The sequence below is a fragment of the Pteropus vampyrus genome, unplaced genomic scaffold, assembly GCF_000151845.1.
Source record: "Pteropus vampyrus isolate Shadow unplaced genomic scaffold, Pvam_2.0 Scaffold83, whole genome shotgun sequence".
NCBI lineage: Eukaryota > Metazoa > Chordata > Mammalia > Chiroptera > Pteropodidae > Pteropus > Pteropus vampyrus.
Window position 1 is genome coordinate 7,081,246 of NW_011888864.1, and position 17,021 is coordinate 7,098,266.

At 35.6% G+C, this 17,021-nt stretch overlaps 1 protein-coding gene and 1 pseudogene across 1 annotated transcript in view; one reads left to right on the forward strand and one right to left on the reverse strand.

The window, feature by feature from the left end:
• Positions 1 to 17,021, forward strand: part of SLC15A1 (solute carrier family 15 member 1) — an 80,696-nt gene that overhangs the window by 57,128 nt on the left and 6,547 nt on the right. The window contains exons 15-24 of the mRNA XM_023532429.1: positions 2,873 to 2,955; positions 5,160 to 5,246; positions 5,791 to 5,880; positions 7,362 to 7,406; positions 7,567 to 7,599; positions 7,683 to 7,771; positions 8,831 to 8,912; positions 10,302 to 10,421; positions 11,500 to 11,646; positions 12,539 to 12,588. Coding sequence (XP_023388197.1) covers positions 2,873 to 2,955; positions 5,160 to 5,246; positions 5,791 to 5,880; positions 7,362 to 7,406; positions 7,567 to 7,599; positions 7,683 to 7,771; positions 8,831 to 8,912; positions 10,302 to 10,421; positions 11,500 to 11,646; positions 12,539 to 12,588 — 826 coding nt within the window. The remainder of the gene's footprint in view (positions 1 to 2,872; positions 2,956 to 5,159; positions 5,247 to 5,790; positions 5,881 to 7,361; positions 7,407 to 7,566; positions 7,600 to 7,682; positions 7,772 to 8,830; positions 8,913 to 10,301; positions 10,422 to 11,499; positions 11,647 to 12,538; positions 12,589 to 17,021) is intronic.
• LOC111741947 lies at positions 4,360 to 4,478 on the reverse strand (annotated as a pseudogene).

The window sequence follows — 17,021 nt, forward strand, 5'->3', positions numbered from 1 at the left end:
GGGGCTAAGATTAGAACCTGTCTCCATCTCTTGCCCTTTCTTCTACATAACTGCTTTGCTTAGCTGACAATGACATCAGTAAGTCAAATGAATAAGTCTAAAATATTAAGTGAAAACAATATGTAATGACCAGTTAGGGATTTTTTTAAATAGGAACTATATGAGCATTACCAATGCCATAATGAATTTTAATCTTGTACTATCTCCCCAGTTCAAAAATGCGGAATTCACAGTAAACAAGCTTGTTACCCACTGGCATTTGGGGTTCCTGCTGCTCTCATGGCTATAGCTCTGAGTAAGTAGAAATCGGTTGAATTAATACAATCCTATGATCAGGTTAGGCCCTCACATTAATTTTTGTGACCAATTTTTTTTAAGTTTATGTAACAAATTGGAATAATAAGTAGTATGAAGAAATGTATGTTACGTATGCTCTGAGAATTCAAAGAAAGTACAGTTGGCATATTGTTTCAGAGGGAATAGGATCTAAAAAGGGCTTACATGAAAAGGAGTCAATCGAGTTGGACGTTTAAAGGTTTGATACTATTTAGGCAGATTAAGATGAAGGTGATAGATTTCGGCTAGACTAGGTGAACCCATGGCTGAAAGCTTTTCTTATCAACATGTGCTCATCTACAACTTGAAGACATGGCAACCTGGCCCAACTATTATTTCAATACTTCCAATAAACATCTAGATTTCCATAATATGTCATCTCAAAATGTTTCTACTAGAATATCTTCCTTCTGGGATGAATACATGTGTATATTAGATACATTTGTTTGCACATTAGCTCTGGGCACTGGCTTCTAGGCACTTGGCACTTGGCTTCACACTTCTAGGAAATGTGAAGAGATTTCTACATGGGTTAGTTTAGCTTGAAAGTGGTAGGAGTCCTCATTTCTTAGAACTCCCATAACAAAATACCACAGACTGAGCAGCTTAACCATCAGAAATTTGTCTCACAGTTTAGAGGCTGGAAGTCCAAGGTTAACACGTCAGAAGGGCCATGCTCCCACTTAAGGCACTTAAAGAATCTCTTCCAGGCCTCTCTCCTTCCTCTCTAGCCGGTGGCAGCATGATGTCAATCTGCCTTTGGCCTTTTCTCTGTGTACATATCTGTATCCAAACGTCCCCCTTTTAAAGACACCAGTCATATTGGAGTAGGGCCACTGTAATGACTTTATCTTAACTTGATCATCTACAAAGATTATATTTCCAAATAAGTCACATTCCTAGGTACTGGGGATAAGGACTTAAACTCATTTGGGGCAGGGAATAGAGGGTATAATTCAACCTATTACAGTAGTACAAGAAAAAAACAATTATGATCTCAAGCCTCCATAGCCTCTTCCTTTGCTCAACTGAGGTAGCAGTCAGCACTGTCACTGTCTCTGATGTTTTTCAATTCTTAATAATATCAAGTATGCACCTTTTTAACCTCTTTTGCTTATGACATAGCAATTTAGCTTTTTCTTAGGCTTATACAAGAGCTCAGCATTCTGTATATGTCCATTTTCTTTCATAATTGTTTAACTCTGCCACACTCCCCTAAAAGGCTCATATATGCCTTCTCTCTAAACGAAGATTAGAGAGGATTTCAAAAATTGTTTTAGGCTAGACACTGTATTAAGTTGGCATTAGGTAAATTGTCATTTGGTCTGTACAAGTCATTGTTACATCAAAGACTATGCTTTTTCTTGCAAAGGAATTGCAAACAGGCCCAATCCTATGCATCGACACCATCTCTAGAAGTTTCTATCTGCAACAATCTTATTCATGAATTAAGCTTCAGTTAATCAGAAGCTTAAAGATTAAAATATTAGTTGGCCAAAAAATGTAGACTTCATTTATTGGGCACCTTACCATCCACGTCTGAATTGAGGAAGATTGGCACTGGGTGAGAATACAGGTAAACTTTTCTTTATAGTTCTTCAACTATAAAGAACATCTATAATACAGGCACACACTTGAAGATGATTGAGAATTGGCACCTGTCAAAATCTTGGGCCCTCTTAATTGAGGAAAAAAAGTAGAATTCAAACAATTCATTGATGTTTTAAAATTATTGCATTCTGGTATTGGATAATCAGAAATCCTGATCTAAGGATTGTATTTTCAGAGCATCTTCCAGAAATGCTTTTTTCCCCTAAGTTATTTTCACAATATGTCTTTTCTAAAAAGCTTCATGGAAGAATTGCCTCATTGTAAAAGTACTTTTGCTTTTGTAAAACTGTAGCTGCAGATGCAAATAATTGTAACTGTGTTTCTTACCATGACCATAGAATAAATTCTGTCACATATGATTAAATAAAAGCTTCGACAGGTTTGTTCCTATTTTTTCCCGAAGATTCAAAAAAGAACTTTCTCTTGTCATTGCAACTGGAAAATTAAAGCTGATTTTTGTCTTTAGAACAATACATTAATCTGTTTTTTCCCTGATGCTCACCTCTTCCAAATTCCTCCCCACTCCTCAGCCTGAATCTCTCTAAGCTAGTTTTTGTCTTTATAGAGTGATACTTTAATCTGTTATGTGAAAGCACTTACTCCTTTTTTCTCCCTTTACATAGATCTTGTGCTTAAATAGCTAGACTGTCTTTATGCTGTCCCAAGTTCTGGGAAGCAGATATATATTAGGCTTCATTGTTTGTATGCGAGAACACAAACATAACATGACTCAGAAGCTCCTATGATGGTTAGAATCAAAAGCACTTTGAAAATTGGGAGGTAGATAGGTAAACCCATTCTGTGAGTAATCCTAATATTTCTGAAACAGGGTTCTAACTCAAATAGAAGCATATCTTCTAGATCGCTTCTAGATCAGTCAGTTCTGAGGATGCTTCATTAACACATCTTCTTTTGCCCTCTCCAGTTGTGTTTGTCATTGGCAGTACATTGTACAAGAAGGTCCAGCCCCAGGGTAACATCATAGCTAAAGTCATCAATTGTATTGTTGTGAGTATTTCAGGAGCTCTCTCTCAATGTCATTTAGTCACCCCAGAATCTTCTATCTCCTTCAAATTATAATTCAATGAAATGTTGACTTTCCTTTATGCATTTTATTAGTGTTCTTTACTATTTTAATAAATCGAAGTTTCTAATTAGGCTCGCTTAATGGAAAAGGAAAAAGTATAGAGAGGGATGGAAATGGCTCTTCGACTTATAAAATAAGATCAATGGACAAAGAAAATCAAATCAAAGTGACTCTTTACCTTTCAAGATGGCAAACGATGTCTGATGTTTGTCAGGGAGCAGCGAAACAAAAATGAAGAGGTGTAGTTTGGTACTGTATATCAAGAGTCTAAAGCACCAAAAGTGTCAGTAATCCTACTTCTAGGATTCAAGGCTGAAAAAGTGAACACACAAAATGAACACATTCACATTCGAAGATTATCAGTGTAATATTTACAACAACAAAAATTTAAGTCCACCAAGTTGCTGAAAATAGGAAAACGATGCCTAACTTACAGTCCTATATGCCATATTATGCGGCCATCAGATGTCTTATTTTCAAAGACTATTTGGTGATAGCAACATGTAGAATGTGGTTTCTTCCCTATATATCTACATGGAATATGTACATAAAGGCACATTTTAAGTCAGGAAATAAATGTTAAATATAGGAATCTTTAAATAATGGAGTCAAATAACTATTCTTTTACTCACTCCCCATTTTCTTCATGAATACATACATTCTATAATTGGGGGGAAATGTATCACTTATTTATTAAAAAAATAATGTGTGTAGATGACCTTTTGGATGTAAAGGCAATCTTAAGATAATTTTAGGTCACTTACTCTCCCTTTGCCTGGCTTTATTGCATTAAATTATATATATGCACTTTACTTTGTGAAATAAACATGTCTTCTCAGGACCCAGAAAGTTATCTTCCCTTGCAGCTGTTCCTTTTCCTCCTGTACTTTCCTCTAACATTCATTGGATTGATTCCCACCACGATTTTTTCCAAACTAGGAGGGGATCTTACCAATGATCTCTCCAAGTCCTTCCTTACCAAGTAATTGACAACTCAGTTCAAACTTCAAAAGAACAACTTTAAGCTATTTAAAGTCATGAGAATTGTGTTTCCCAGCATCCTAAAATCAGCCCATCGCTCTGAGTTATCGCCTTTCAGCACATCTGTCCCCAGCCAGCCCTACCATCGCCATACCTTACGAATGTATGTTGCTTTTCCTAAAGTCCTAAGACAAGGAGTCTTAGAAGCCTCTAATTTTATTATATTATAGACCTTCACTATCTAATATGGTAGCCACTAGCCACCTATGGCCTTGAACCAAATTTTAAATTGGCTTTCACTTCATTTAAATTATATAATTTTATTTTTTATTATTTTTTTTTTACACCTATAGCACCCAGTCTTCCTAGGTGGTCTTCCATCCAAGTACTAACCAGGCCCGACCCTGCTTATCTTCCGAGATCAGATGGGATCGGGCGTCTTTAGGGTGGCATGGCCATAAACTATAATTTCTTATACATGTATTTTTATGAAGTTGGTTCTCTTTAAACATCAATATTCAATTCAGTTATTAGAAGACTTTAAAGTATGTTTGGAACAACTTAGTTATGTAAATCTAGTTTTTCAAACATAAATTTTATGAAATGTAAACACAGATCGAATATATCTGGTAAAAATTTACCATTTAAATTGGAATGTGCTGTAAGTGTGAAATATACCCTGGATTTCAAAAACTGGGTATGAAAAAAGAATGTAAAAATTTTAAAATTAATTTTTTAAAATATCGATTACATATTAAGATCATATTTTCAGTTTGTTAAATTAAATAAAATTATTTAAAATGAATTTTACCTGTTTCCCTTTTGCTTTTAATATGGCTACCAGAAAATGTAAATTGCAAATGTGGCATCAATTATATTTCTCCTGAATGCTCTCTCTGGAGGTTCTGGAGAGCAAAGTAGTAACAGTGTGACTTTGTTTACCCCAACTCACACACTCGTAGTCAATAAGAGATTAGAAATAAATTTATGTTATGACTTTTAACATTGCCATCATACCACTGTATACAACTTTATATTTTGCTTTTCTCATGGGTTTTCCATTAAAAGGAGTTTAATTGAAATGTGTTTCCCTGATAAAGTTATTGGTTCTGTTTTGAAATTTGCTTTTTCTTCCTTCTTTCAGTTTGCCATCAAAAATAGATTTAAGCATCGGAGTACGGAATTTCCCAAAAGGGAGCACTGGCTGGACTGGGCCAAAGAGAAGTATGACGTGAGTGATCACTATCACCACAGTGTCCCCAGTGACCTTCTAGAAAGTGAACATCCACAGTTGCAATTCATATTATTAAGTCTTCATGGACAAAGTTATTATCTGTATCTTCGTAACCTTTATCAGCATGTTAAATAAGACTCTGGGAGAATGTTTTTTTATATTGAGAAGAACTGAATAAACAATGAATATAATTTATCTGAAACAATTGTACTTTTCCATCGATTTTTATTCAATATAATCTACCAGTATATGTAATTGTGATCATATAACTTTAGTTCGAATATAGAAGCATTAAGTGGTGATGGTGGAATTTACATTTAAATTCAAGTAATTTACCTCCTAAACAGATGTGTTCACTCATATTTGAAACAGCTTAGGAAGTTTTGGTTTCCTAATGAAACCTACGGTAGGGTTCTTTGGAATCCATAATCACTACTCAGCTTCTCTAAATGCGAATATGTCTACACTGAAACTAACACTGCTGCTGGCCGTGAGTGACGGGAGTTGCATCTGATCAGTTCCTCTCTCACTCCAACTACAGGAGCGGCTTATCGTTCAAATAAAGATGGTGACCAGGGTGATGTTCCTGTATATTCCACTCCCAATGTTCTGGGCCTTGTTCGATCAGCAGGTAATGTGAAACTATGTTTTGGTACATCTTCATTTAGCAAACATTTGGGGGAGCACTACTATGTACCATGCCATAGTTAGTTACCTAGCTCCTAAAAATATTCTCTTCCAACTTCTTATTTATTTATTTATTTATTTATTTATTTATTTATTTGATTATTGTTAGATTACGTTGAGTTTCTTTTTTTAAAAAACCAACCCTAGATGGTTCGATCCACATTTCTGTTACAAAACAGTGAAGAAATTAGGTAAAAGGTATAAATTAGGTCAAGTAAAAAAGCCGTAGGAAAAACTTGATCAAAGAGTCCAAGACTCTTGTGGTTCAAAACAAGAAAAGAGTTTTTCTACTGCTATCTCATGGTAAAAGGACGTATTGCCTTTTTTGGGATCCACAGATCACCCTGCTCTTTCTTCCACAGCTGTAAGATGCATGCCTAGGAGTTTTTCAATATAGGGTTGGACAATTCAATGCATGATGCTCAGTAACCAAAGTAATAAAATATTATTTCTTTTAGAAACTGGAGTTTTAAAAAAATTACAAACGTGATTTTATTGTGCAAGAACGATTGTTATAAGGGTAAATCATCTCTTAGAAAAAAATTGAGTGTACACATTAATCTCCTAATTTGCAAGTATGGAATTTAGACCAGCATCTTAAGGACCAGGGAGACAATCTTGCATGTTGAATAGAGTCAGACTGGCACTAGATATACACTCATCACATTTTAGTTATTTAATGGGGCAAATCCCATAACCCTTCTGAAATGATAATAACCCACAGCAAGGCTGTGAGGATAAAAAATAGAGAATATATATAAGGTAATCAGGGACTAACAAATATTAAGAATTCAAGCAGTACCACATTTTCTGGCTTTCTATGATATCCAGCTAGTGGACTTGATAGATTATATTGAAACATTTACATCTTTAGTCTTCCATGGAAATAACCGTATATATTTGTACAGTCGTAAGTTATCTTTTCCTATAAAATAAGTTGAATGTAACAAGGCTGCCTCAGTTTAAATTCCTCGCCCTCTTCATGGAATCACATTTTAGGACAGCCTAGGCTATCCAAAATGGCTCTTGGCAATAATGTTCTTGAAACTATGATGCCAGTAAATAAGAATATTCTCAGAGTGTGAAGCTGCTTCCAGCTTGCAGTGATGTCACGTTTCCCAAGAAGCCTGAGGAATGCACTTTTGTCCTGCCCAAGGATAGCTTTATCTAGGAGTAGTACTTGGTAGCTCCTTAGTGACAGTTGAGTACCATATGTTGTATTAATTCGTAGAGCAGAAATGCAAGTTGTTTCTTCTCACCCAGTATTACAGTGGAGAAGAGAGACAAACTTGATGTTGAAATAAATTTTAAAGCCTGTAACATTTCAGACTGCATTCCTGATTTGGAAAAAAGTCAACATTAACTTGTAAAATGTTTAAAATCCACATTCCCAAATGATGCAGTAAACGTATTTGTTTTTTTAAGGGCTCTAGGTGGACACTACAAGCAACAACTATGAATGGGAAAATTGTAAGTGTGAGACATCAAGATATTTTACCTCCCCTGGTCACTATTGCTTTGTTTTAATCCCTTTGCCCTTTTTCTTATTCCCTTTCATAACATTCCCAAGCCCCCTGTGGGATCACGTGTAGGAACTTACCACTGAGACTTTTTTTCTCCCCGTCTTTAGGGAAGTATTGAAATTCAGCCAGATCAGATGCAGGTAAGGACAATATTTAAGTTGTTCTCAGAGATCAGACTCTCCTTTGAGACCACAGTAACAGTTCATCTCCACTTCCTCCTCAGACTGTGAACGCCATCCTGATCGTTATCATGGTCCCCATTGTAGATGCTGTGGTGTATCCTCTGATTGCAAAATGCGGTTTCAATTTCACGTAGGTGACTGGCAGGTTGGGGTTGGGATGAGGGTCCGTTAGTCCTAGGGCTTTGCAAATAGGCTGCACTCCCTCAGCTACCAGGCCTCTGTGGAAAGAATGCCTGTCTTCCCTCCCACAACACCACTTTTATGATGGAGTTTTAAAGAAATATATTTGAATTCAAGGTCTGTGTGCTGATGTTTCTGAAAACTTGCTCTTAAAAAAGTACTATTAATGGCAGCCTGAAAAAGCCTCTAATTAAGGCTCTTTTACATATGTTGAAGATTGTTCAGAACAGGCTTCCCTAACAAGTGCCACTTGGGCATGTAGAGTATTTTGAGCTGAATACAATCAAGGCCCTGGGGCTCATGAGAAATTTCTGCCCCTCCCTTAACTACCTAGAAGAATCTAAATTGGGGACCTTGAGCTGAAGGCCCTCTCCCTTAAAGATTTAAATTTGAGGCCTTGCCCATAATAAATTATTACCAGAAATAACTTTATGGCCTCTCTATAGGGCAGGGCAAACATCTAAATTACTGAACATCAGGCTCTTATCATCCTGTGAATTGCCCTCCTCCCCAATGAAGCCCCAAGGCATTTTACCTCATTCTTTGCTTCAGGATGCCATATATACCCCATTTTCCCTTTCTGTCCCTGAATCTCTTATTTATGTAGGGTTTCTATACAAATATATGTAATTATATTTGGTTACTTTCTCTTGTTAATCTATCTCATGTCGATTTGATAAATCAACGGAAAGAACCTAAAATGGTAAAGATAATTTTCTTCCTTCCTTATAATGTAGATGATAGAAATATTAACTCTAATCCAAAATATCACTCAAATTATAGTTTCTAGAAATTAAATGTAAAGATACAAATGAGAAGCTGTATTACATTTATCCTTTCTAGAGTTGGTTGTGAGTAAGAGATGAAGAGATGCTTTCGGTCTCATGTGTTTGGGGGGAAGTTAGTTTTGTTTAGGGGGACGGTGAGAGAGGAATGCTTCCTTCAGGGCTCATCATTAGCTCGTTTGTATAAGGCTAGTTGAGAGTCACTCTCTTGCTTGTCCCATCAGCTCCTTGAAGAAGATGACAGTTGGAATGTGCCTGGCTTCCATGGCTTTTATGGTGGCTGCAATTGTGCAGGTGGAAATTGATGTGAGTTGCTCTCTGATTCTTCAGTGGCCTTCCCAGATCACTCAGGTTGGGTGTTCAGAAGCCTTCTTTCTCCAAGACTGAGATGATTAGGGGAGGCCAGGGTCTTTGCTGATAAACTAGGTCCTGGAGCTATGGACAGTGTACCACGGGGGCAAAACAGTCCCTTTCTGACAGTGTGCACTGCAGGGTCTTATCATTGAAAAGGACACAGCCAAAAATAGGGTCAAATGGTTGCCTTTAATTCAGAGAAAAACTAGATGGCAGTTACATAAGGAGCTTCCATTTATAATTCAGTTTTTATAGTAGGAGGAAAGTTTATGGAACTTGTTCTTTTGCAATATGAACTCCTAAAAGATCTAGAGGAAGTTCAGCACTCACAAAGTACTTCAAAAAATGTGTAAATTGTCTTTGATGAGTCTTCCCTTTTGTATTCTAATGTTTCTAATAATGATTAATTCCTAAGCTAATTCACAGGTCTTTGGGCCCACCACGGGGCTAAACTACACTTCTAATGCCCTTAGTCTGAAGTCAGGTCCTAGAAATAGGGCGTTATGTAGTATGTAAGAAAAGAGGTAAAACGGCTCTCTCCACCACCCCATCACTCCCTCCCTCCTTCTCTCTCTTTTTAATTTCTATTTTAAAGTTTTTAAATTATGATAATATATACATAACAAAATCTACCATCTTCACCATTTCTAAGTGTATGGGTCAGGAGTGTTAAGGATATTCACACTGTTGTGCATTCAGTCTTCAGAAGACTTTTTCATCTTCCCAAACTGAAGTCCTATATTCATTCAACAAAAACTCCCCATTTCTCCTTCCCCCCAAGCCCTGGTAACCACTTTTATTGTACTTTCTGCCTCTGTACATTTGACTCATCTAGATACCACATTAAGTGGAATCATACACCATTTGTCTTTTTGTGATTGGCTATTTCATCTAGCATAATGTCCTCAAGATTCACCCATGTTGTAGGATGTGTCAGAGTCTCCTTCTTACTGAAGGCTGAATGATATTCTATTGAATGGATATAGCACATTTTGTTTATACATTCATCTGTTGATGGACACTTGGGTCCTACCCCTTGGCTGTTGTGAGTATGGGTGTACGCACTTTCTCTTGAGCTTAGCTAACTTTGTGGAAAATGAATCGTGGGGCTAAAATAGAAATAGATTGCTTCAGTGACACTGGGATTTGAGAAGGAGCATTGTAGGGAAAAGGCAGAAGCCCTTTTCCATTGTAGGGAAAAGGCTTTGTGGGAGGTATTTAGCATCTCTCAGCTAGCACGGCTTTCCGTGGCTGGAAGGAAAGTGACACTAATGCCATGCTTAAGATTATCTTCAATACAGACTGAAGACCTCACTGCCAATTATCTTTCATTTTGCTCAGAAAACTCTTCCAGTCTTCCCCAAAGGAAATGAATTCCAAATTAAAGTAATGAATATAGGAAATAATAACATGACTATATTTTTTCCTGGACAAACGGTGACACTTGACCCACTGTCTCAAGTAAGTAGAAGGAGATGCAATTTTCTTTTCCTCTTCTGACCTGAGTTATAATAAGATTTGCAGAAGCCAATCTTGGTCTTTCTATAAATACCGAGAGAGCCCAGATATGAAATGTCTTAGTATCTTGATCTCCTTTTATTTTCACTCTAGACCAGTGCATCTCAAACTTTAATGTGCCTAGGAATCACCTGGAGAGCTTGTTAAAATGCAGATTATTCATCAGAAGTTCTGAAATGCTGCATTTTTAACAAGTTCTCAGATGATATTGCTGCTTCCAGTACATGGAACCACACTTGAAATAGCAAGATCTGGGTGAGTGGTTCTCTACTAGGGCCAATTTTGCCCCATTAAAAGACATTTGACAATCTCTGGAGATATTTTTCATTGTCACAACTGAGAGTATGCTATTGGCATCTCCTTTGTAGAAGCCGGGAATGCTGGCATCTCCTTTGTAGAAGCCGGGAATGCTGACATATAGCTCCCCACAACAAGAATTATCTGGCCCCAAATGTCAGTAGTGCTGAGATTGGAAAACCCTAATATGGAGAGTCATTGGTCTGGATTAGAGGGTCTCAACCTTGAGTCCATATTGGACTCACCTGGAGAACTTTGAAAATTCTGATATGCGTCCCAACCCCACAGATTTTGATTGAACTGGTCTCGCTCCTGTTTAGACATGGTTGAGAACCACCACCTTAGATTCCATCAAACTAATAATTTTTAAGAAACAAAGTTCAACTCCTGATGGTTGGGGTAGCCCAGCATTGATTATTTCTAGGGCTGTTGCTTTTCCCCTGATGCTGTACTTTGTCCAATGACATTTATTTTATAAAACAAAATAAAAGTAAAATGCTAAATGAAAGGTATAATTCCTGTGGTAATACTAAACAACTTTATGGCAGAGTCTATAAGGGTGGTGGGGGATGGAGACAAACTAATGCCAGCCCTCCCACGGCATTTTTAGATATGTATGAATATGCACTGGGAATATCAAATCATATGTCATGACAGTGTTCAGTTACACAGTGCAGAGCAAGCCTCTGTGGTATTCACTATGACTCCTCTTCCCCCATTGTAGACAAATAATTTTATAACTTTGGATACGGACAAACTGAACAAGATAAACGTTTCTTCTGCTGGATCACCAGTCACCACAGTAAATAATACCTTTGAGAAGGGCCAACGCTACACCCTTCTAGTGTGGGCCCCCAATCATTACCAGCTGGTAAGTAGCTGGACACCTACATCTGACTCTTTCCTATTTGTGATGTTAAAGACATAGTCTTTTAGTGGTGTGACTTTGTTTTACTCCTATGTAGTATTACATTTGGTAATCCTCAATTTCTTCTTCAAGGACACAAGTCAATTGACCGCCAATAAAAGTTCTATTGGTGGATGGGAAGAGTTAATCTTAAAATTTTTTTAAAGAAGAATTTTTTGAGCATGGTTTGTGTGTGTGTGTGTGTGTGTGTGTGTGTGTGTGTGTGTGTACACAAGTCACACAGAGTAAATGCATGTGAGCATGTATATGCATTTTCAGTGAGTTCTTGAGATAAAGTTTAAAATATATCTTTAATTATATTAATTTTAAATATTTGCACTGAGTAATTAGAAAATTAGAACAGTTTCTGAAAAAAAATAGTGAATATATCAAGTAAAAGCAATAAAAACACATATAAAATATTTAATGACAAAATATGGGTATCTAAATAAGCCATTCAGCATATAAAGAAGCTCTGAAGGTGTACTTGAACTAAATGAAGGCGTTGTGGGTGTTGTGTAAGGTGAGCTTCTATAGCACTGCAATATAGAATTAAGAATTCTGGGTCATGTGTTTAATTAGAGAGCTGTTGAATGGCTTGTTCTAAATTCTTGGAAAGCGGTATTCTGTGGAACCACTGGAAAGCAAATATCAAAAATTGTAGAGACTCACATTAACTTCAAAACAAACAAAAAACAAATGAACAAACGCAGCGCTGAGGAATGGAGCCCAGCAAATGTATCATTATGCCCTTAGCTCCCAGAATAAATGTCAACATCATTCTCCTTCTCAAAGCCTGAAATGGTAATCTAAACATATTCTAATGGATTAGATTTGAAAATATTTTCTTTCTCAGGTGAAGGATGGCCTTACCCAGAAACCAGAAAAAGGAGAAAATGGAGTCAGGTGTGTATATTTCTTTAAGAATTAAGTTACATCAGCTTCTTTTGGAAGTAATGCATACCCATAATAAAGTCCAACTGTAACAAGGTTATGAGGTTTATCCCAAGAAGGTAAGGCTGGTTCAATATTCAAAAAAATCAATCAGTATAATCCATTATCTTAATAAGCTAAAGAAGAAAATTCATATCATCATATCAATTGATGTAGAAAAAGCATATTTATAATAGCTCCCAAAAAAGATGAAATACTAGTTATAAGCCTAATAAAAAATATACAGGATTCATGAGTTGAAATTGAAAAAGGCTTATGAAAGAAGTCAATGAAGGGCTAAATAAATGGAGAGATATGCTGAGTTTGTTGATTAGAAGACTTAATATACTAAAGACGTCAATTTTTCCCAAATCAATCTACGAGTTTAGTGCAATTCTTATTAAATCATAGCATTGTTTTTGTTGTTGTTTATGATTTTCCAGTTTTATTGAGTTATAATTGATAAATAAAATTGTATATAATAAAGTATACAATGTGATGATTTGATGATATGTGTATACATTGTGAAGTACTTACTACAGTCAAGTTAATACATTCATCACCTCACAGTAACCTTTTTTTGTGTGTGTGATAAGAATGCTTAAGATCTAATCTCTTAGCAAATTTCAAGTATACAATAATACAGTGTTATTAACTACAGTCACCATGTTGTACATTAAATCCTCAGAGCTTATGCGTCTTAGAACTGTAAGTTTGCACCCTTTAATCAATATCCCATTTCCCACCCCCCAGGCCCTGGCAACCACCATTCTACTCTCTTTCTATGAGTTTATTCAACTATTTTTTTTTATTCCACATATAAGCAATACCCTATGCTAAGTTTATTTCACTTATGCTAAGTGAAATAGCATATTTAGAAAAAGCATATTTATAATAGCTCCCAAAAAAGGGAGCTATTATTCACTTAGCATAAGTGAAATAAACTTAGCATAATGCCCTCCATGCTGTCACAATGACAGGATTTCCTTCTTTTTTTTATGGCTGAGTAATATTCTATTGTGTATATAATTCAATTATATATGTTATAAAAAAATTTTACATATATGAAAATTTTGATAAATTAGATTTTATCCAAACTAAAAGCATTCGTTCTGTAAATCTTGCTGTTAAGAGAATGAAAGGGTAAGCAACATACCAGTAGAAAATATTTATAAATTACATACATGACAAAGAATTTGTCATACCCAAAACTCAAACAATAAGAAAATAACCCAGTTAAAAAACAGAGCAAAAGATTTTAATGGACATTTTACCAAAAAAAGATATACAAATGGCAAATTAACACGTGAAAAGATGTTCAACATCATTGGCCATTAAGGAAATATAAGTTAAAACCACAGTGAGTTTCGTGGATGGCTATAATATGTTTTTTTAACTGACAATACCAAAAGGATTTAAGTCCACCCTAATGACCTTATTTTACTCAATACAGTCATTCTGAAGTGCCGAGGGTTAGGATTCCATCACGTGAATTTGAAGGGGGACACAGTTCAGTCTATAACACCTTCTTTTGTGTGTTCTGGATTGTTCCTCTGTCTCATACACGTGCGCATACCACCGCTGCCCCATCAGCTGTGGAAGGAAATACGCTGATGACGGTCACTGGGCCTTTTCCTGATCTTTGTATTTGATTCTGAATGCAAAGCTGGACGTGCCTCTCGGATTTCCTTTGTCCCTCAAAGTGTGCTTTCGTGCCTCAGAACCCACTGAAATGTCTCCTAACTTTGGACACTTTGGACACTTCAGAAATGTCTCCTAACTTTGGACACTTTGGACACTTTGAGTTGCGGTATCATTTCTTCCGATGCTGTTAACACTATTTTTTTTTTTTTTTTAATTGTCTTTGTTGAGATCTTGGGAAAGAAGGACCCATGAAATCAGCAACACTACCCCACCAACCTACCCGCGTGGTAAAAGATACACCAGAAACTTTTTTCTTTTCATTAAAACATCAAATCCTTAATAGATCCAAGGTTTTATTATTCCAGTACTATCCAGGAGACAACCCATAGAAAAAGGGGAAGTTCTGAACAACTAGTCAGAAACTAATTGATAAACAGAACAAGTTCAAGAATTTCAAGAAGTAAGATTTCTGAGAAATCTTGAATTAAAGAATGATTACACAAAATTTTAAGCAAAATGGTGTCCTTTGAATTATGTGGTATCTGTAAGTTGCAAGATTTAAATAGACTACCCTAAACAGAGCCTTTTAAATAAAGTGGCAATACTGCAGTCAAAAACTGATCGAGAACTTAATATTGATCTTTTTCACGCATTTTTTTAATGTTACATATTACAACATACATATGTATCTATAAATATGTTTTTGGCATGTTTTTAAATAATGTGTTATTATCCTGTGAATGTTATTCTGAAATAATATAAATAATATAAAATATTATTTTAATATTTTGCCATATTGATATATATATCCCTTATCCATGCACTCAAACCACTGTATAATATTACATTGCATGGATATACCACATTTTTATTTACCTATTTCTCTACTCAAGGAAATTTAGGTTATTCCCATTTTTCCAAACAATGCCACAATCCTCATTCACATGTGTTTCTTTGTCCACATATGGAAAGTTAGGGAAGTGGTCTTTAAACCTTTTATCACATTCAATAAAAATATTTTGAGCATGCACCCACAATGACTATGATATCTTTCATAAATTATATATAAACTACTATACCAAATTCATATGTGCATCATAAGTAATACAAAAAAAGAAATATAAATAGGATAATAAAAGTAAAAAAAAACACCAGTGTCTTACAAAAATCATTAGTGTAGATAATGTGATTGTATGCATCATTCATTTCTAAAAGAAATCTCAGTTTAAGGATTTGAAAAAAGCTATGCATGAGCCTGGTTGTAAGTTTAGTTTATTTCAATCTTGGTTTTCATAACTGTCATACTGATAAAGATACTTTAAGGAGGAAGAGAGGGCGAGGCATAATTGGCCATAAGTAGATTCAAAAAGAAAACTCAATTTAAAAAGTTGTGAAGGTTTTAACAAATGATGCTGGAACAACTGGAAATCCACACACAAAAGACTGAAATTAGACCTTCGCTACCTGATACCATACACAAAAATTAACTCAGTGGATCATAAACCTAGTATAACGACGACAATAAAATTCATAGAAGAATAATAGGAGTAAGCCTTCGTAACTTGGGTTAGGCAATGGTTTCTTAGATATGAAACCAAAAGCACAAGCAACAAAATAATAATAACAACAACAACAGCTTGGGCTTCATCAAAATTGAAAACTTTTGTGCTACAAATGTTATCATCAGGAAAGTAAAAAGACAACTCAGAATGAGAGAAAATATTTGAAAATTATATATCTGATAAGAGACATGATGAATATATAAAGAATTCTTATAAGTCAATAATAAAAGGACAAATAACCCAGTTTTTTAAAGGGGCAAAGTATTTGAATTGATATTTTTCCAAAGAAAATACACAAATGCCCAAAAGCGTATGAAAAGTTTCCTAACATCATTAGTCATTAGAGATGGCTATGATTCGCCTAATGCAAATCAAAACTACAATGAGATACCACATCACACTCACTGGGCTCTAATTTTAAAACAAACAGATAATAAGTGTTGGTGAGTATGTGGATAAATCTGAATCCTTATAAACTGCTGGTGGAAATGTAGCCACTGTGAAAAACTGTTCCTCAAAATGTTAAACATATTTACCATATCATCCAGCAATTTCACTCTTAGGTATATACCCCTCAAAATGAAAATATATGTCCACCCAAAAAATTTTAGTTGAATATTCATAGCATCACTACTCACAACAGACAAAATGTGGAAACAATTCAAATGCCCATCTACTGATGAACTATGGTATATTCGTACAATGGAATTTTATTCAGCCATAAAAAGGAAGGGCTGATATATGCTATAACATGAATGCACCTTAAAAACATTATACTAAGTGAAAGAAGCCAGACACAAAAGACCCCATACAGTACGATTCCATTTACATGAAATGGCAAGCAAATCCATAGAAACAGAGCAGATTAGTGGTTGCCAAGGACTGCAGTCAGGCAGCATGGAGAGTCACTGCTAAAGGGCATTGAGTTTCTCTTTGACAAAAATTAGATTGTTGTGATGGTTGCACAACCCTGCGGACATACTAAAGCCACTGAATTGTACACTTTAAATGGGTGAATTTCATAGTATGTGAATCTATCTCACAAAGCCATTTTATTTGTAAATATGAGAAGGAACAAATCTCTTAGCCTCTTGGTTGTTCTTTAAGGAACTGGTCCCATCTTGTCATTTTCTAAGCTGGTTTTCATTCTCCATACCTCATTCCATGATCACTTTGTAGTCTTAGATCCTGATATTCCTA